A 21072-nucleotide genomic window follows, 5' to 3' on the forward strand; every position below is an offset into this window, starting at 1 on the left:
CCAGAACTGAACACAATGCTCCTAGTGTGGTCTAACCAGAGTTCTATAGAGCTGCAACATCACCTCTCAGCTCTTGAACTCAATACCCTGACTAATGAAGGCCAACACACCATACGACTTCTTAACAACCCTATCGACCTGCGCGGCAACCCTGAGGGATCCATGGACATGGGCCCCAAGGTCCCTCTGTTCCTCCACACTGCTAAGAGTCCTGCAATTAACCTTGTATTCTGCCTTCAAATTCTATCTCCCAAAGTGTATCACATGACTTGGATGTGTATGTGGAAGGGTGGGTTAGTAAGTTTGCTGAAGATACAAAGGTTGGTGGTGTTGTGGATAGTGTAGAAGGTTGCTGTTGATTACAACAAGATATTAATAGAATGCAGACCTGGGCTGAGAAGTGGCAGATGGAGTTCAGCCCGGTTAAATGTAAAGTGATACACCTAGGAGCAGTGGAAATTGAAGGGGGGGATGCGGAAAAGTTTGGTTAGAAATGCAGTTGGCAGTGCCAGGGAGGCAAGTCCTTTCCACAAAGCAGACAGAGTCTCCATTTCCAGACCAGTCTGAAAGCTGATACCTCTGCCATTGCAGCACTGCTCCGGTGGGTCAGACTGGATCACTCACTCTGCCGCTGGAGGGTGACTTGAACCCACGACCTTCTGGCTGAGAGTGAGAGTCGGCCTATTGCGTTGGCTGCAATCTCGGCTTGAGGGCACTTCTTTCATGCCGAATGGCCCTAACTATAGGAAGGATGTCATTAGACTGGAAAAGGTGCAGAAAAGATCTACATGGGTGTTACAGGACTTGGAGGGTTTGAGTTATAAGGAGCTGGATAGGCTGGGACTTTTTCCCTGGAGTGTATGAGGCTGAGGGGTGACACTATAGAAGTTTAGAAACATAGAAAACCTACAGCACAATTCAGTTCCTTCGGCCCACAAAGTTGTGCCGAACATGTCCCTACCTTAGAAATTTCTAGGCTTACCCATGGCCCTCTATTTTTCTAAGCTCCATGTACCTATCCAAAAGTTTCTTAAAGGACCCTATCGTATCCGCCTCCACCACCGTTGCTGGCAGCCCATTCCACACACTCACCACTCTCTGAGTAAAAAAACTTACCCCTGACATCTCCTTTGTACCTACTCCCCAACACCTTAAACCTCTGTCCTCTTGTGGTAACCACTTCAGCCCTGGGAAAAAGCCTCTGACTATCCACACGATCAATGCCTCTCATCTTTATAAAATCATGAGGGGTGTAGATAAGGTGGATGGCCACAGTCTTTTCCCCCAGGGTGGGGGGAGTTAAAAACTAGAGGGCTGTGTAACTCTATCATTCTGTGACCAAGGTTGGGGTGGCGGGTGAGGGAAAGAGTCGTGCGTGAGAAGGAGGGGAGAATAAAGTATATTTCTGGCCCGCACCACTGCTCTGGCCTTGCATTAGAAAGTTGTGTTTCTCTGTGAATGTCAGTTCAAAATCTGAGAGATGTCTTTAGATCGCACTGATAAAATGTCTCTGATATGAGGAAGGAAATGGGCTTTGGCTCTTTTGTACAGAAATACCAATTTTCTCTCCAAATCTCAGCCCCCGGTTGATTTCCCAATCGTGCTCCATGTCCCTGCACATTCCATTTTAGTGTCTCATTTTGGCCATTCCCAACCTGGGGGGTGTTCGACGCCCTCCCTCGGGGGGACAGGGGTGATTCCAGGGGGTCCATGAGATTTTAACAATATTGAGGTGATTCGGTTTGAAAAGTCACAAAAGTAAAAATAAATTTTAAAAAAACTACACCAACTATGCTAGTAATTGATGGGAGTTCTTCAAAGTGGTGTCCAGTGATGTCGTCAGGGAGGGTCAGGATGTATTTAACAAGTCATTAGAGTTATCGAGTCCTACAGCACAGAGATAGGGCTCTTCGGCCCAACTGGTCCATGCCGATCAAGATTGCCATCTCAACCAGTCCCATTTGCCTGCATGTGGTCCATATCCTCTAAACCTTTTCTATCCATGTACCTGTCCAAGTACCTTTTTAAATGTTGCTAATGTACCCCCCTCAACCATTTCCTCTGGTGGCTCGTTCTGTATACGGACCACCCTCTGGGTGGAAAAAGTTGCCCCTCAGGTCCTTATTAAATCTCTCCCCTCTCACCTTAAACCCCTACCCTCTAGTTCTTGATTCCACAACCCTGGGAAAAAGACTGAGTGCATTCACGTTATCTATGCCCCTTGTGATTTTATACACCTCTATAAGATCACCCCTCATTCTCCTACACTCCAATGAATAAAGTCCCAGAACTCCCAGCCTGCCCAACCTTTCTGCATAACTCAGTCCCTCAAGTCCCAGCAACATCCTCGTCAATCCCCTCGGCACTCTTTCCAGCTTAATGCCATCTTTCCTATAGCAGGATGACCAAAACTGAACACAATATTCCAAATGTGGCCTCACTAACATCTTGTACAACTGCAACATAACGTCCCAACTTCTGTACTCAGTGCCCTGACTGAAGGCCAGCGTGCCAAAAGCCGCCTTCACCACCCTGTGTACCCATGACGCCACCTTCGGGGAATCATGTACTTGTCCTCCTAGGCCCCTCTGTTCTACAACACTCTACAGGGCCTTACCGTTCAGTGTGAAAGTCCTACCCTGGTTGGTCTTCCCAAAACACTACACCTCGCACTTATCCAAATTAAACTCCATTTGCCATTCCTCAGTGCACTTACCCAGCTGATCAAGATCCCTCTGTCAATCCTGATAACCATCTTCTCTGTCAATGACCCGACACCACCTGCCTTAATGTCATCTGCATCTCAGTGTTAAGAAGTTGGTCTTGGGAGCAAGTTTCACTCTGAGATGTCCTCCAGATTCACATAAGGGAAACAAAGAAAATAGGAGCTTGAATAGGCCCTTGGGGTCTGCTGTGCCATTCAACCGAATCATGGCTGACCCGCTTTCTCAGCCCAGATGAAGGGTGTCGACCCGAAACGTCGACTGTCCACTTCCTTCCACAGATGCTGCCTGACCCGCTGAGTTCCCCCAGCATCTCCTTTGTAGCTCCAGATTCCAGCATCTGCAGTCTCTTGTCTTCTCTATCTCAGTACCAGAACCCGCTCTCTCCCCATCTCCCTGGACATCTAGAAATCTGTCTACTTCCTCAAATACATTCAGTGACTTGGATTCCATAGCCCCCTGTGGTAGCGAAGGCCACAGGGTGGGGCACAATGGTGCAGCAGGTAGAGCCACTGCCTCACAGCGCCAAAGGTTCCTCCAGCACCCAGGTTCGATCCTGCCCTTGAGTCCTATCTGAATGTAGTTTGCATGATCTCCCTGTGACCAAGTGGGTTTGCCCCGGGTGCACTGGTTTCCTCCCACATCCCAACGACGTGCAGGGTTGGCGGGTTAGTCGGCTGCTGTAAATTGCCCACCCGGAGGGGTGAGGTAGAATCTGGGGGTTGATGGGAATGTGGGGAGAGTACAGGGGAAATCAGTGGGAAATGGGATTGCCTCTGAGCCAGCATAGACTCGATGGGCCAAAAGGATTTTTGCTTCCCTGTTGTAAGAAAATACCCTTGGGTGCCCAGCATAGGCAGGAGCAGAGGGAGGTGAAGGCTTCCAATAGTCCTTGGGCCTTGAGAGAAAAGCTCGAGTCATACCAGGAGGCAGTGCAGCAAGTAAGGTAGCACTTGCCTCGGTCAGAGGCTGTGTGTTAATGTAGGATTAGTGATGAAGGGCCCGTATCTGTGCTGTATCTCTCTATTACTCTGGGATCAACACCCTCTGAGTGAAGAAATTTCTCAAGTTTTGGTCACCTCAGTAACCTAGCCTGCCTCAACCTCCAGGCTTGGCACTAAACTCACGGCTGTGCCTTTGTAACCCCCAGGATTGACCATTCTGGTGCCGTGGTAGAGTATGGAGTTGTAGAGTATGGAAGTAAGTCTGTGATGACCATCAACCCAATTACATTTATCGGTTTTTTTAAAATCAACTCCCCTCAGATTCCACCACTCACCTACACACTGGAGACAATTTATTGTTCTTTCTCTGTCTCTCTCTCACACACACACAGCACCAGGGGTTGGGATCGAACTCAGGTCTCCACCCAGCTCTCCCTTCTACTATCCTTGCTGAACTCCACCTCTTCCTGAAATCTGCCACCCCCATCACCCACTCCGGAGACTTCAACAGGTGTACCGCTTGCGGAGTGCTACGCTGTCCAGGGTGACCTCACCCAGTGGAGGTGTTTTAAAGGGGTGAAGGAAAGTTGCTTTCAAAGGAGATGTGCAAGTTTTTTTACAGAGTGGTGGGTGCCTGGAATGCACTGCCAGGGGTGGTGGTGGAGGCAGATATGATGGGGGCATTTGAGAGGCTCTTAGATAGGCACGTGAATGTGCAGAGAATGGAGGGGTATGGGCCATGTGCGGACAGAAGGGATTAGTTTAATTAGGCATCATTAGCTTAATTACTTCGGCACAAGGGCCTGTTCCTGTGCTGTACTGTTGTATCGGTAGCATTAGCAGTTAGCATAATGCTATTACAGCGCAAGCGACATGGGTTCAATTCCTGCTGCTGCCTGTAAGGAGTTTGTACGTTCTCCCCGTGTCTGCATGGGTTTCCTCCCGGTGCTCCGGTTTCCTCCCACATTCCAAAGACATACAGGTTAGGAGCTGTGGGCATGCTATGTTGGTGCCGGAGGAGTGGCGACACTTGCAGGCTGCCCCCAGCACATTCTTAGCAATGCAAAAAGACACATTTCACTGTGTGTTACGATGTACATATGACTAATAAATCAATATCTTAATATTTTCTGTGCAAGTCACTGAGAAGTCCAAGGAAGGATTGGGGAGGAATTTCTTTACTGAGAGAGTGGAGTGAATGTGGAACTGGGATGAGGAGAGTGCCATGGATGCATTTAAGGGGAAGTTGGGTAAACTTGAGGGAGAAAAGGTGTGGAGAGGGGGTGGTTAGATGAATACAGGCAGAAGAAATGTGTGTCAGATTTACATTGTCACAGTCAATGGCACTTCTCTTTAATACTTTAAAATACTCCATCGAGGCTTCAATCAAATGAAGCGCTTCGCGTTGATAACCTTCAGTCTTCCGTTGTTATGCAGGCTTGTTCTCTCTCGTTGTAATCTTTGGCTGTTGATGTTTTATGTCAGACAGTTTGTACTAGAAGGTGGCTATGGTATGCAGTCAAGATCTATTCAAAGTTGATGAGTTTGGACTGCAGCAACAGGGGTTAGCTTACCCAAAGTCATAGAAACAGGCCATTCAGCCCTTCTGCTCTGTGGTCCTAGTTCTGCTCCATGCCACCCACCCCCCCCCCCCCCCCGCTACATCTCTCCATCTACCCTCCTATCCCTCTGTTCCTTTTCCTCGTCTGCTTATCCAGCTTCACCTCGACCTCTCCCTGTGAGAGCGTGTTCCCGGTCCTTGCTGTGGAACGCTTCTCTTGAATTGCAAAGGTGGAGACTGTTCGGCAAATCGAATTGTGATGTACCAACCTTCTGGCAGCGGAACTGTGCATGTATCTCCCATGCCAAACTTCCACACTCTTTAAAAGCCCTCGACCAGTTCTCTCCCCAGAATCATTCCTGTTGATTCCAATTCTGTTGAATAAGTAATTCTTGTTGGCTTTATTTTGCCACCTTGGTGTATGATGGTGTGCCAAAGACTCAACAGAAGTTTAATTATCACTTTTTAAATGTTCTTCCAGCAGCTCAAAATCCAAATGGTTCTGACTTGACTTGTTTGGGTACCCAAAGAAAAAAGTGTTCAGGTCCGATTCTGACAGGATGTGGCTGGATTTTAACCTTGTGCCCAAAATAGGATTTCTATACCTTTCAGAACTAAGCTACAAGCTTGGCTTATTTTTTTTAAGTCACTTTATTAATCCTAGCTTTACTGCTATATCCCGTTTAGGTCTCTGTACGTGCGTGTGGTCAATTGCACCTCTGTTCTGCAGGCTTACTAATGCCTCCTTTGGATTCCTCGCAGTCATAACTTTTCTTGGACCAGCCCAGTTGCTTCCTGTCAGAAAACTGTAAACGCAGTGTTGACAAAGAGTGCTCATTATGCACCATTTCTGGTGTCTGCCTCTTTTGTTTGTTCTGGCTGTTTGCTCTCCATGCAGCCTCCTCTGAGCAACGATCTTTTGATCAAACATCAGGTATACTTTTTAAATATTCCGCACTTTCTGCTGGTGTTGGTGCTCTGCTTCGAGGGAGTTAAGTGTTGGAACCATAACCAGACAAATTTTCAGCAGGCCATTTGGTCCTTAAGTCTGCTGCACCACTCAATAAGATCATGGAGTGGTAGACAGATACTGCACAGAAACAGGCCCTTCGGTCCTCTGAGTCCATACTGACCATCAACTACCCATTTACACTAATCTTATGTTAATCTATACTTAAAGTCTCTCTTTCACTGTGCTGGAGGTCAGCATCGAACCCAGGTCTTCTGCACTGTAAGGCAGAGGCTCTATCCACTGCACCACTGATGTTGTACTTCAAGCCTGATTTTTATCCCTTGTAGTCTGCTTGTCCTTGAATGTGGTCAACGACTGACTGAACTCCACTGCCTCCTGCCCTAGAAACTTGGAAAGATTTACAGCCCTCTGGTTAGGAGGTTTCTCATCTTCGTTCGAAATGACCGACCCTTATCCCTGTTTACTTTGTGCTGTCTTTCTCTCAGGCATTTTGTTATGTACCTGACTGAGGGCAGACAGACTTAAACCCACCATGGGTTTGAAGACTGGTTATCAAATGGAAGATGGAGAGTGGGAGTAACTAGGTCTTTTTCAGTCTGGAAAGACATAACTAGTTGAGTGACCCAAGAATCATTTGTTGGCTGACAATACAGGAAGGATGTGGAAGCCATAGAAAGGGTGCAGAAGAGATTTACAAGGATGCTGCCTGGATTGGGGAGCATGCCTTATGAAAGCAGGTTGAGGGAACTCTGCCTTTTCTCCTTGGAGTGACGGAGGATGAAGGGGGACCTGATAGAGGTGTATACGATGATGAGAGGCATTGATCGTGTGGATAGTCAGAGGCTTTTTCCCAGGGCTGAAATGGTGGCCACAAGAGGACACAGGTTTAAGGTACTGGGGAGCAGGTACAGAGGAGATATCAGGGGTAAGTTTTTTACTCCGAGCGTGGTGAGTGCATGGAATGGGCTGCTAGCAACAGTGGTGGAGGCGGATACGATAGGGTCTTTTAAGAGACTTTTGGATAGGTACATGGAGCTGAGAAAAATAGAGGGCTATGGCTAAGCCTAGTAATTTCTAAGGTAGGGACATGTTCGGCAGAGCTTTGTGGGCTGAAGGGCCTGAATTGTGCTGTAGGTTTTCTATAATAATTTAGTTGTCTGTATGAGTCCTAGAATTGTACAGCACGGAAACAGGCCCTTCAGCCCATTTCATCTGCGCCGACCAAGTTGTCTAACTGAGCTGTTCCCATTTGCCTGCATTTGACCCATTTCCCTCTAAACCTTTCCCATCCATGTACCTGTCCAAATGCCTTTTTAAATGTCATAATTGCACCCGCCTCTACCTCTTCCTCTGGCAGTTCGTTCCATGTACCCAACACCCTCTGTGCGAAAAGAGTTGCCCTTCTGGTCCCTTTTTAAATCTTTCCCTTCTCACTTTAAACCTGTGTCCTCTAGCTTCAGACTCCCCTACCCTGGAGAGAAAGACGGTGACCGTCCACCTGTGCCCCTCATGATTTTATAATCCTCTATCAGGTTATCCCTCAGCCTCCCACACCCCAGGGAAAAAAGTCCCAGCCTATCCAGTCTCTCCTTATCACTCAAGCCCTCCAGTCTCGGTAATGTCCTCGTAAATCTTTTTTTTTGCATCCTTTCCAGTTTAATCACATCCTTCCTACAGCAGGGTGACCAGAACTCTACGCAGTACTCTAAATGTGGCCTTACCAACACCTTGTACAGCTGTAACATGATGTCCCAACTCCTGTACTCAGTATTCTGACTGATGAAGGCAAGTGTGCCAAAAGCCGCCTTCACCACCCTGTCTACCTGTGTCCCCACTTTCAAGGTACTATGTACCTGCACCCCTGGGTCTCTCTGTTCTACGACGCTCCCCGGGGCCCTACCAGTTACTGTGCAAGTCCTGCCCTGGTTTGCCTTGCCAAAATGCAACACCTTGCATTTATCTGAATTAAACTCCATCTGCCATTCCTTGGCCCATTCAGTCAAGATCCTGCTGTAATCTTAGATAACCTAAGGTGGCAAGAGTGTAATGCATCCAAGCTGTAGGTGGGAGGACAAGCTGCAAAGAGGTTATATGAACCCTGCAACAAGATATAGATAGGCTGAGAGAGTGGGTGAGAACATGGCAAATGGAATTTGATGTGGGAAAGTGTAAGGGCGTGCACTGTGGTAAGAAGAATCAAAAGGCAGACTATTATCTAAATGGAGAGAGACCGCAAATGAGTGGAGTACAGAGGGATCTAGGTGTTGTGCATGAAACTAAGTGTTAGTAGGCAGGTGGAGCACTTAATTAAGAAAGTCCGTGGCATATCGGCCTTTATTGCTAGGGGACTGGAGTTTAAAAATGGAGAGGTATTGTTACAATTGTCCAAGATGTTGGTGAGCCCACACCTGGAGTACCGTGCACAGATTTGGTCCCTTTATTTCACAGAAGATGTACTGGCATTGGAGACAGCCCAAAACAGATTCATTAGGCTAACTGGAGACACAAGAGACTGCAGATGCTGGAATCTGGAGCAACACACAAGATGCTGGAAGAACTCTGTGGGTCAGGCAGCATCTGTGGAGGGAAATGGACAGTTGACATTTCGGGTCGAGGCATTTCAGGTGAGGGGTCTCTGAATTAGTGAGGTGGTTCACCAGGTTGATTCTGGAGATGAGGGGGTTAGCCTATGAGGAGAGGTTGAGTCGTCTGGGACTATGCTTGCTGGAATTCAGCAGAATGAGAGGGGATCTCGTAGAAACATATAAAATTATGAAAGGGCAGATAAGGTAGAGGCAGGAAAGTTGTTTCCACTGGTAGGTGAGACTAGAACTGGGGAACAGAGCCTCAAGATTCGGGGGAGTAGATTTAGGACGGAGATGAGGAGGAAATGCTTTTCCCAGAGAGTAGTGAATCTGTGGAATTCTCTGCCCAGGGAAGCAGTAGATGCTACCTCATTAAATATATTTAAAGACACACTTAGATTTTTGCATTGTTGGGGAATTAAGGGTTATGGGGAAAAGGCGGGTAGGTGGATCTGAGTCCACGGCCAGATCAGCCATGACCTTATTGAGTGGTGTAGCAGGCTCGACAGGCCACATGGCTGCCTCCTGCTCCTATTTCTCATGTCTCTGCCCTCAGTCAAGTACACTGAATGAGTGGAATACAGTTACAAGATAATGGAGCAAGAAACAATCTGCTGGAGGAACTTGGTGGATCAAGCAGTGTCTGTGGGAAGAAAGGAATTGTCAATGTTTCTGGTCAAAACCCTGCTCCCGATGCAGGTCCTCTCCTCCCACAGATGCTGCTCGACCTGCTGAGTTCCTCCAGCAGATTATCTTTTGCTCCAGATTCCAGCATCTGCAGTCTCTTACGTCTCCTTACAAAATAACGGGTTGGCCCTTTAAAAGATGTGTAGCAACTACTTCTTGTTGGTGAGACTATTTGTATGACTCTGAGCATTGAAAGTCCGGCCACTGGAAGTGGATCACAGATCTCTGAATTGGGACATGAACTCATTGGAAAGGCAGACCCTCTGGCAATGCAACACTCCCTCAGCACTCCCTTGAGGCTGAACACCCAGATTTCTAGTTTTCTGGAGTGGGATTTGAACCAGGGACCACCTGACCCTGATGCAAAGCTAAACAGGGCCTGGGCTGCTCCCACTGAGTACGAAAAGTACACGCCACTAATTAGGATGGGATTGTAGAGGAGGTTCACCAGGATCTGGGAGTCCATATCCACAGATCCCTGAAAGTTGCCTCAGGTGGATAGGGTAGTTAAGAAAGCTTATGGGGTGCTAGCTTTCATAAGTCGAGGGATTGAGTTTAAGAGCCGCGAGGTAATGATGCAGCTCTACAAAATTCTGGTTAGACCACACTTAAGAGTACTGTGTCCAGTTCTGGTCGCCTCATTATAGGAAGGATGTGCAAGTGTTGGAAAGGGTGCAGAAGAGATTTACCAGGATGCTGCCTGGTTTAGAGAGCATGCATTATGAGGAGAGACTAAGGGAGCTAGGGCTTTCCTCTTCGGAGAGAAGGAGGATGAGAGGAGACATGATAGAGGTGTACAAAATATTAAGAGGAATAGATAGAGTGGACAGCCAGTGCCTCTCTCCCAGGGCACCAATGCTCAATACAAGAGGGCATGGCTTTAAAGTAATGGGTGGGATGCTCAAGGGAGATATCAGAGGAAGGTTTTTTTTACCCAGAGAGTGGTTGGGGCATGGAATGCGCTGCCTGGGGTGGTGGTGGAGGCAGGTACATTGGTCAAATTCAAGAGATTGCTAGATGGAGGAATTTAAAATAGAGGGATATGTGGGAGGAAGGGGTTAGATGGTCTTAGGCGAGGTTTAAAGGTTGGCATAACATTGTGGGCCAAAGGGCCTGTATTGTTGCTTGGATTGGAGTGTTTCTGTTACGAGGAGGGAGTGGGTTTGTTTTCCCTGGAGCAGAGGAAGCTGAGGGGGAACCCGAGAGGTATACTAAATTATGAGGGGCAATGACAAGGTGGACAGTTAGAAACAAATCCAGGCCATTCTGTAGAATTGGAGAAAATTAGGACAATTGTGTCCAGGTTGGCAAGGATATGGGAGCTGTTTAGAATAATTCCCTCCCCTCCCCAGGAAAAAGGGGGAGCCGGTTAGGAAAGCCAGTCTGTAGTCAGACAGGTCAAGACTCTGAAGGTGATGGGCCAGGGGAGAGGGTCTCTGCCTCCACTATCTCTTCAGGCAATGAGTTCGAACCCCTCTCCCACCGCTTGTTGACTGAAAATTGCCCTTCTGATCCCTCTACCAATTAGCATCAGTCTTTGCTTCCTAGTTATTGTTCTCCCTGCTCGGGGTAATAGTTCCTTCCTGCCCAGAACTTTGTATATCTCAATTTCCTCATCCTACTGTAGTGTGAACTGAGTCTGGGATGACTCTGACCGTTATTTACTCAAGGCAGTCACTGGAAAAATTATCCTTGCTGTACTTTGATCAGGAGTTATTCAGAGGCAGGCTGTTCAAACACTAAACGAAGTACGGAGAATAAGTTGAAGCCCGACGTTATTTCACTTATGAATAAACTCTCTTGAGGGAAGAAGGTGGGGGGGAACCTCATGGAGGTCTTGTAGAAGTGGGACTAATTGGAGGTTCATAAGATATCTTTATTAGTCGCATGTACATCGAAACACACAGTGAAATGCATCTTTTGTGTCGAGTGTTCTGGGGGCAGTCCACAAGTGTTGCCATGCTTCTGGCGCCAACATAGCATGCCCACAACTTCCTAACCCGTACGTCTTTGCAATGTGGGAGGAAACCGGAGCACCCGGAGAAAACCCACGCAGACACACGGGGAGAACGTACAAACTCCTTACAGACAGTGGCCGGATTTGAACCCAGGTCGCTGGCGCTGTAGAGCATTACGCTAACCGCTACACTACCGTGCCTGCCCTAAAAGGTTTTCCAAAATCCCAGCATATCAGTATATAAGAAACAGGGAGTAGGCCATTTGGCCCCTTGAGCTTGTTCCTGCCCCGCAAGCCTGTTCTGCCATTGATAGTTATTCAGCTTGGAAACAGGCCCTTCAGCCCAACAAGTCTATACCGACCAAGATGCCTACGTACGCTAATCCCATTTGCTGCATTTGGCCAACATCCCTCTAAACCTTTCCATCCATGTACCTGTTCAAATGTCATCTTAAACAATCGGGTTGTGGCTGATTAGAGCAATGCACAAAGCTGGAGGAGCTCAGCAGCTCGGGCAGATCCGTGGAGGGAAATGGACAGTCAATGTTTCTGATCAAGACCCTTCGTTAGATCTTGGCCTCAGCTCCTGCCTGTTCCCCATAACCTTTGACTCCCCTGTAGCTTAAATATCTGTCATTCTCCGTTCTTGAATACAGCAAAACTCCAATAATCCAGCACCTTTGGTGGTTCTGGACCAGCCAATTTTCTGGACTATTGGACATTACTCCCAAGTGCACTTTTATTTCACTTTGTTTTGCATTTTACACTGAGGTGTAATATATTTTCCAGTGGATCCTGTGAGTTTTAAAGGGAGCAGGAAATGTACAAACACTGTAGACCTGATAGAAGTTTATAAAACTGAGAGGCATAGATAGAAAAGATGGTCAGAATATTTTTCTTGGGGTAGAAATGTCAAATACTAAAGGTCGTATGAGGTGAAAAGGGTAACATTTAAAGGTGATGTGCTGGGCAAGTTTTATTACACGGAGAGTGGTGGGTCCCTGGAATGGTGCTGATGGAAGCAGATACGATTTAGTCACTTTGCACTAAAATGGACTTTTTTATTGTTCTAATTGTTTTTTTTGTAAAAGTTATGTTTAATTTGTTATTCTTGTGAATGCTGCTTATCTGATGCTCTGTGCCTGTGATGCTGCTGCAAGTTAGTTTTTCATTGCACCTGTGCACACATGGACTTGTGCATGTGACAATAAACGACTTTGACTTTGATAGTGGTGTTAGATAGAAGTTAGATATACAGGGAATGGAGGGATATAGATCATATGCAGGCAGAAGAGGTTTAGTTTAATTTGGCATCGTGTGCGGCACAGACATGGTGGGTTGAAGGATCGGTTCCTGTGCTGTAGTCTTCTACATTATGTTCATTCTGGCTGCACACCTATCCGAGATTGGGACCCCAAACCCGTCTCCAGACACGTTACCCCCACCTGCACTTAGGACCCTGGCTCGCATTCCAGACTAATGAGTAAGCCCAACCATCGAGATTTCCCAACATTGGATGCTGTACTTTTGGAATTTCACCATGTATTTAGTGAATCCATCTCCCAGAGCTTCCCAGGCTACAGGCTTCCAGTCTCAGGCCTCCTGGGGAAGAAATTCCTCCTCGTCCCCATCTGAAGGGGACAATCCATCACCTTGGGGCTGCACTGAGTGTCCACTGCCCAGGCTCTTGTGACTGCTAAACCTTCCCTCACCCGTGGTAGAAGAGCTTGCTGGTTCTCTGTGGGCTCCTGCATGTCTCGGTGAGTTCCCTCCCTGAAGCATTACCGCAGCTGGAGATGGACCTTCAAGCACCACAGTGGTGCAGCTGATGGAGCCGCTGCCTTACAGCTCCAGTGACCTGGGTTTGATCCCGACCTCCAATACTGTGTGTGTGTGGAGTCTGCACCATCTCCCTGTGACTGCGTGCATTTCCCCCAGGTGCTCCAGTTTCCTCCCACATCCCAACACCGTGCGGGGTCAGTGGGTTAATTGGCTGCTGTAAATTGTCCCTAGTGTGTAGGTGAAGGGTAGGAGAATTGGGGGCAAGTCGATGGGCATTTGGGAGGGAACTAAGTACAGAGAACAGTACAGCACTGGAACAGTCCCTTTGACCCATAATGTTGTGCTGAACTAATTAAGCTGGTAGTTAATGCCTAACTAAGCTAATTGCTTCTGTCTTGATGAAGGGTCTCGACCCAAAACATCGACTGTCCGTTTCCCACTGTAGATGCTGCCTCACCAGCTGAGTTCTTCCAGCTTTTTGTCTGTTGCTCCTTCTGTCTACACAATGTCCATCTCCCTCCATTCTCTGCATTTTCATGTACCTATCTAAGAGTCTCTTAAATGCCTCTATCATATTTATCTCCACCACCACCCCAGAGCACCCATCACTCTGTGTATTTAAAAAGAAACTTGCCCAGGACATCTCCTCTTGAACTTGCCCCTCTCACTTTAAATGCATGCCTTCTAGAAGTAGACGTTTAGACCCTAGGGAAAAAGATACCAGCTGTCTACTCTATTAATGCCTCTCATAATCTTATAAATGTCTGTCAGGTCTCCCCTCAGCCTCCACCACTCCAGAGAAAACAACCCAACTTTGTCCAATCTCTCCTTATAGCACATGCCCTCTAATCCAGGCGGCATCCCAGTAAACCTCTTCCAAAGCCTCCAGGTGACCAGAATTGAATGCAAAAGTAATTGGTTTGTTATTGTCGCATGTACTGAGATACAGTGAAAAGCTTTGCAGTGAAAAGCATGCCATCCCTACAGATCATTCCAAATATAATATATCGAGGTAGTTAAAAGGAAAACAGAATACAGAATATAGTGTAGCAGCTACAGAGAAAGTGCAGTGCAGGTAGACAAATAAGGTGCAAGGACCATGACTAGGTAGATTGGGAGATCAGGAGTTCTTTATTGTACAATAGGTCCATTCAAAAATCTGATAAGTGGGATAGAAGCTGTCCTTGAGCCTGGTGGTAAGTGCTTTCAAGCTTTTGTATCTTCTGCCCAGCAGGAGAGGGGAGAAGAGAAAATGACCAGGGTGGGAGGGGTCCTTGATTATGTTGGCTGCTTTCCTGAGGCAGCGGGAAGTGTAGACGGAGTCCACAGAGGGGAGGTTGGTTTCTGTGATGTGCTGGGCTGTGTTGATGACTCTCTGCAATTTCTTGCGGTGTTGGGCAGAGCAGTTGCCGTACCAAGCCGTGATGCACCCGGATAGGATGCTTTCTTTGGTGCATCTGTAAAAGTTGGTGAGGGTCATTGGGGAGATGCTGAATTTCCCGGAGTGGAGGAATACAATTGCTCTGGGAGCCAGCAGCACAACCTCGACGGACTGAATGGCCTCTTTCTATTTCATAAGGAAATATGAAAGGGGAACTAAACAAAAAGGCTTGGATTTTTTGGGAGGGAGAGCATTTTGAAGTGCTGTCAGTTCTGCAATATCAGGATCGCTAATGTGGCTACACCTACCTCTCAGTTCCAGTGTCCGCTTCCACATCGGGAAGAGGGTGTTCCGTTTTAACTTTAGCTTCCTCCTTCTCACATCAGATATGAACTGCAGTGTGGTTCAGTATATGGCATGGGGAGGCCATTCATCCCATTGGGACCATGCCAGCTGCCTGCAGAGCAAGTCATTCTTTAGACCATAGAACATTAGAGCACAATACAGGCCCTTCGGCCCACAATGTTGTGCCGACATTTTATCCTGCTCTAAGATCTATCTAACCCTTCCCTCCCACATAGCCCCATATTTTTCTATCATTCATGTGTCTATCTAAGAGTCTCTTAAATGTCTTAGTTTTACACCCAAGCAGACTTCTTCCACCACTGCAGTGCAGGAGATGCAGCGGCCAACTTGTGCACAGCAAGATCCCACAAACAGCAACATGATAAATGTTGACTGGGAGATAGATACTGGCCCCAGGACACTGTTCCACTTTCTCCAGGGGTGGCCATAGGATCACCTGAAAGGACAGGCGAGGTTTCACATCACATTTGATGTTAGGTGCTTCTGACAGAGCAGTGCTCCCACAGCACTGCACTGGATTTTGGCACCGAAGAGCTGGGGCTACAGAAGTATACTGGGCAAGTATCACAACGCCAGCATTTCAATCCCATTCTCCTGTCTAGCCCTGCAGATTATTCTCTGTCCCATTCACTTTTGAAAGCTTCTCTCGCCACAGTGAGTTCCAGATCCACACACTCTCTAAGTAAAAGAAGTTTCTCTTTGCCATCCCTCTTTTTTTTTCCCCACCATCTGTGTTTTTTTTTTCACCCTCCACTTCATATCTGGGGTTAGAACCGCCTGCTGATGGTAAAATCTCGGTTATCCAGCTTTTCACTAACTAGCTTCTCAAATGGACACAACTCCCCTCCCCTCCCCTTCTTTCTTCCCCCTCCACAGGCTGACTTGGGAGTTAGTGCAGGGCAGTACTGAAGAAGCTTGTCAACTCTGGTACATGCCAGATAACAGACTATGTATTTATCCATTAAACCCATCTCCATATTGCCCACCTCTATCCAACGCTCGCCCAGGGAGAACAGCCCCAGTTTCTCCACTTCGCCCCTGCAACCACGCTAGACGGTCCCTTCCACATCTCCTACTGGGACCTTCTGACTTGGATGCAATGTTGCCTAACTGGTGTACCACATCTTGCATCTTTGCTCCCATTCATAATCATCCAACATCCAGGTACTTCTCTCTTCCTTGAGCCAATAACTTCACGGCTTTCCTCATCTCCCCAGGCATTGACTTTAAGATCAAAACCATAGATGTCGGTGGGAAGAAGATCAAATTGCAGGTCTGGTGAGTATTAAAGCCAGTATTGGCTCTCGATTTTGGCATTTGTGCTGAATCTCCCTTTGCCTCTATTGGTATTGGTTTATTATTGTCACTTGTACCGAGGTACAGTGAAAAACTTGTCTTGCGTACCGATCATACAGGTCAATTCATTACACAGTGCAGTTACATTGGGTTAGTACAGAGTGCATTGAGGTAGTACAGGTAAAAACAATAACAGTGCAGAGTAAAGTGTCACAGCTACAGAGAGTGCAGTGCAATAAGGTGCAAGGTCACAACAAGGTAGATCGTGAGGTCAGAGTCCATCTCATTGTATAAGGGAACCGTTCAATAGTCTTATCACCATGGGATAGAAATTGTCCTTAAGTCTGGTGGTATGTGCCCGCAGGCTCCTGTATCTTCTTCCTGATGGAAGAGGAGAGAAGAGAGAATGACCCGGGTGGGTGGGGTCTTTGATTATGCTGGCTGCTTCACCAAGACAACGAGAGGTAAAGACAGAGTCCAAGGAGGGGAGGCTGGTGTCCGTGATGCACCGGGCTGTGTCCACAACTCTCTGCAGTTTCTTGCGGTCCTGGGCAGAGCAGTTGCCGTACCAAGCTGTGATGCATCCGGATAGGATGCTTTCTATGGTGCATCGGTAAAAGTTGGTGAGTATAAAAAGTTGGTAGACTATATAAAAAAAATATGAGATGTCATTAGTGAGTCACTATCCTCAAAGCAAGTGAAGGTGTGGAGCGAGTTTATGAAGGGCAAATTAAACACTGCGGCGGGTAGAGCCACTGCCCCACAGCTCCAGAGACAGTTCAATCCTGACCTCCAGTGCTGATGGTGTGCGGAGTTTGCACGTTCTTTTCCCCCCCACCTCCCCCCCCCCGGTGCTCTGGTTTCCCAAGGGGTTGGTAGGTTAATTGGCTGCTGGCAATTGCCCCCAGTGTGTGGGTGAGGGGTAGAATCTGTGGTGGGTGGGGGGGTGGTGATGGGAATGAGTGGGAATAAAAGAAAATGGGACAAATGTAGGATTAGTACAAATGGGTAGTCGATGGCCGGTATGGACTTGATGGGCTGAAGGGTCTGTTTCCATTCTGTATCTCTCTGACTTTAAAATAAGAGGAGATGGCCCACTTTGAAGGGATGTAGGTGTCATTGGCAAGGCTGGCATTTATTGCCCATCCTGACTGCCTTTGACGCGGTGACTTGCTAAGCCATTTCACGAAGGAATCGGCCATGTGGCTGGAGTAGAAGGGGGCAGACTTCCACCCCAAAGTGATGCTAGTGAACTTGGTGAGCTCTTCGCCGATCCAATAGTTTTATGGTTGTCCTTACTTGAGACCAGCTTCTGATTCCAAGTGTGGTTGGAGTCTCTCCAGCTTTCCTGGTGGACAGAACAGTGTCACAGCGCCGCCGGGACCCAGGTTCCATCCCAGCCCTGGGTGCTCTCTGAGCAGAGTTTGTGCATCCTCCAGTTTCATCCCATCTGCAGACTTAGCAGTAGGTCAATTCACTGCGATAAATGACCTTCGTGTAGGTAAAGGGGCAAAGGAAACAAAAGGTAGATGGGAACGAAAGAGCAAATACAAAGGAATGGGACTGCTGGGAGCTGGCATAGACTGGATGGGCCAAATGGCCTCCTCCTGTACCATAATGAGCGATTAAGAAGGAGATGAACTCCGGATCCCGGTCCAGGAATGTAATCACTGCATTGTTGGTCTCACTGAGCTCTTGGCAACTTTGTTAGCTTGAAATGGTGATTCCTTTTCATTCTCTCCATCTTCAGGGACACAGCCGGACAGGAAAGGTTTAAAACCATCACAACTGCATATTACAGAGGAGCAATGGTAGGGGGGCTTTGCCCAATTTTCATTAAGTCTCTCTGTCTCTCTGTCTCTCTGAACGTTGGCTACTCCAGTCACTTGCGTACAGAGCACCCATTAAATTACGAAGCAATTCATAGCACAAGAACCACTTGGAAATGTTTCTGGGTGATGTGTGTCAGGAAATGTATAAACCCCACACTCTGTCACCTGCAGGGCATCATACTGGTCTACGACATCACGGATGAGAAGTCCTTTGAAAACATCCAGAACTGGATGAAGAGCATTAAAGAGGTGAGATCCACGACGGCAGTGGCCTTTGCTTCCAGTTCCTTCACCTCCGATCCTGTCTCTTGTCTCCTGCGTCTGCCTCTTCCAGTCGCATCGGGCAGCAGCCCCGTAACCGCTAAACTTGGGCTGAGACCATCTCCCTCACTTCAAGGACCTTGCTACTACTGCAGGGAGACATGCAACCCAAAGGCATACACTGACTTGGAACTGAGGTGCAGGCATGGTCAACAACAACCTTAATTAACATTGGCAAAGAGGAAAATTCGTTGCATTAATTACCAGCGAGGCTTTTTAAGGATTACATGTGTGCTTGGTAACTGCTGGGGTTGGTCGCATTCTCGCCCTTGAGGCACGATTAGAGATTCAGGGAGCAGTGCATTGTCAGAGAGCTGCTTTTTAGATAAATTACTCCTGCCTGCTCTTGAGCAGATGTTGAAGATTCTTGTGATATTAGAAGTAGTGTAGGGGAGTTCTCAATATTATATCATAGTTGTACAGCATAGAAGCAGGCCCTTCAGCCCACCACAGCCATGCCGATCTTTTTTGCCCTACACTATTCCCATTTGCCAGGTCTGTATCCTTCTATACCTTGCCTGTTTAAGTGTCTATCTAAATGGCTCCTGTATCTGATTCCACCACGTCCTCTGGCAGCACGTTCCAGACATCAACCACTCTCTGTGTTAGATAAATAGGTAGATTACTCCCTCCTACTCCTTCCTCTCGTCTTCAGCCTATGCCTCCTTGTTTTTGATGCCCCTACCGTGGGGAAAAGATTTTGACTATCTAACCTGTCCATACCTCCCATGATCTATCGGGGGAGACAGGAGACCGCAGATGCTGGAATCTGGAGCAACACACAAGATGCTGGAGGAACTCAGCGGGTCAGGCAGCACCTGTGGAGGGAAATAGACAGTCGTTGCGGGTCAAGTCCAGATGAAGGGTCTCAACCAGAAACGTCGACTGTCCATTTTCCTCCCCCACAAATGCTGCCTCATCTTCTGAGTTCCTCCAGCATCTTGTTTGACACTCTCATCAGGTGACTCCCCAACCTCCTTTGCTCCAGGGAAAACGAGCCCAGCTAACTGAATCTCTCTAACTAAAGTCCTCCAATCCAGGCAACATCCTGGTGAATCTTCTCTCTCCGTCTCTGCAATCCTCGACCAATGTTCCCTCAGTGTGCGCGAGTTAGTTGCCGCATTTCCTACAGCTTCATAAGATTGCTTGTTGATTCTATGGAGCTTTGGGGTATTTTTGGCCCTTTTGTATCAATAGAAGCAACTTTCCAGCTGGGGAAATATTCATTTCGAGGCTTGGGAGCTGCTCTGAATTTGCTGGGGGACGTTTAATGACTGTTGCTTTCCTCCAACGCAGAATGCCTCCGCGACTGTAGAGCGGATGTTACTGGGAAACAAGTGCGACATGGAAAATAAACGGAAGGTGCCCAAGGATAAGGCGGAGAAGGTGGGTCCTTCCTTGTGCTTCTGGGTACAGGGGCCACAGTTCGCAGTGTCAGGGGGCAGCGGAGTGCATGAAAGAGGGAAGCAGGCAAGATGAGCAGCACCTGTACATTGGAAAGCTGTTGATTTATTATAATTTTCTCTAGAAGAAATATTTCTCTCCTCTCTTATATATTTCTCTCAGTGAAATCTTTCACTGAGCAAAATCTCTTGCTGACCACTTTACCTGTGCCTTCTGCTTCTGACACTCCTGCTATCAGAGACGTTCGCTGTTTACTCTGTCCAAACTTGCTGTGACGTTAGACACTTCTATCATGAGAACATGTGAAACAAGAACTAGGCTGGTGCAGTGGGTAGAGCCGCTGCCTCACAGCACCAGAGACCCAGGTTCAATCCCGACCTCCAGCTCTGAGTGTGTGTGGAGTTTGCACATTCTCCCCATGACCATGTGGGTCTTTCCTGGGTGCTCCGGTTTCCTCCCACATCCCCATGACGTGAGGGGTCCATGGGTTAATTGGCTGCTGTAAACTGTGCCCCCCCCCCCCCCAGTGCGTGGATGAGAGGTAGAGTGGGGGGGGGGGGGGTTGATGGTGGGAAGAATAAAATGGGATTAGTGTAAGTGGGTGGTTAGTGGTCAGCTCAGACTCTGTGGGCCAAAGGGCCTGTCTCCATGCTGTGTGACTCTATCCCTCTCAGATCATGGCTGATCTGATCGGCTCCACTTTCCTTCCTGTTCCCTGTAACCCTCGACACTCCCTATAGACTAAAAATCTGTCCACCTCAACCTGAGATATATTCAGTGGGCCTGTCTCCACAGCTCTGCCCTGCTGTTATCAGGCTCTTGAACAGAACTCTTGTATAATAAAGATGAACTCTCGATCTACCTCATTGTGGCCCTTGTACTTTATTTGTATAGCTGCCACTGCACTTTCTGTGTAGCTGTAACACTATATTCTGCACTCTGTTTTGCTTTTACTACCTCAATGTACTTGTGTATGGCATGATCTGTCTGGATGGCACGCAGACAAAGCTTTTCACTGTATCTAGGTACATGTGACAATAATCAACCAATTACCACTTGGGTAGAGGATTAAGAGATTCACCATCCTCTGTGAAGAGAAATTCTTCTTCATTGCCATCACAAATGGGCAACAAGTTATTCTGAATTCCTGCAGCCCCACTGTTCCAGGTTGGTGTACCACAAGAATCATCCCGTCGATTTCCCCCTTAGAATAAAATGGTTTTAAGGTTGCCTCTTATTGATCTAAACTGCAGGGCGTAT

The 21072-nt window shown here is 47.6% G+C and overlaps 1 protein-coding gene across 1 annotated transcript in view; it reads left to right on the top strand.

Moving 5' to 3' along the window:
* rab13 (RAB13, member RAS oncogene family) overlaps positions 1-21072 on the top strand; it is a 49549-nt gene that overhangs the window by 11798 nt on the left and 16679 nt on the right. Inside the window, exons 2-5 of the mRNA XM_052045661.1 lie at positions 16177-16237; positions 18006-18066; positions 18259-18336; positions 19705-19794. Coding sequence (XP_051901621.1) covers positions 16177-16237; positions 18006-18066; positions 18259-18336; positions 19705-19794 — 290 coding nt within the window. The remainder of the gene's footprint in view (positions 1-16176; positions 16238-18005; positions 18067-18258; positions 18337-19704; positions 19795-21072) is intronic.

The sequence above is a fragment of the Pristis pectinata genome, chromosome 40, assembly GCF_009764475.1.
Source record: "Pristis pectinata isolate sPriPec2 chromosome 40, sPriPec2.1.pri, whole genome shotgun sequence".
In the NCBI taxonomy this organism is placed as follows: Eukaryota; Metazoa; Chordata; class Chondrichthyes; order Rhinopristiformes; family Pristidae; genus Pristis; species Pristis pectinata.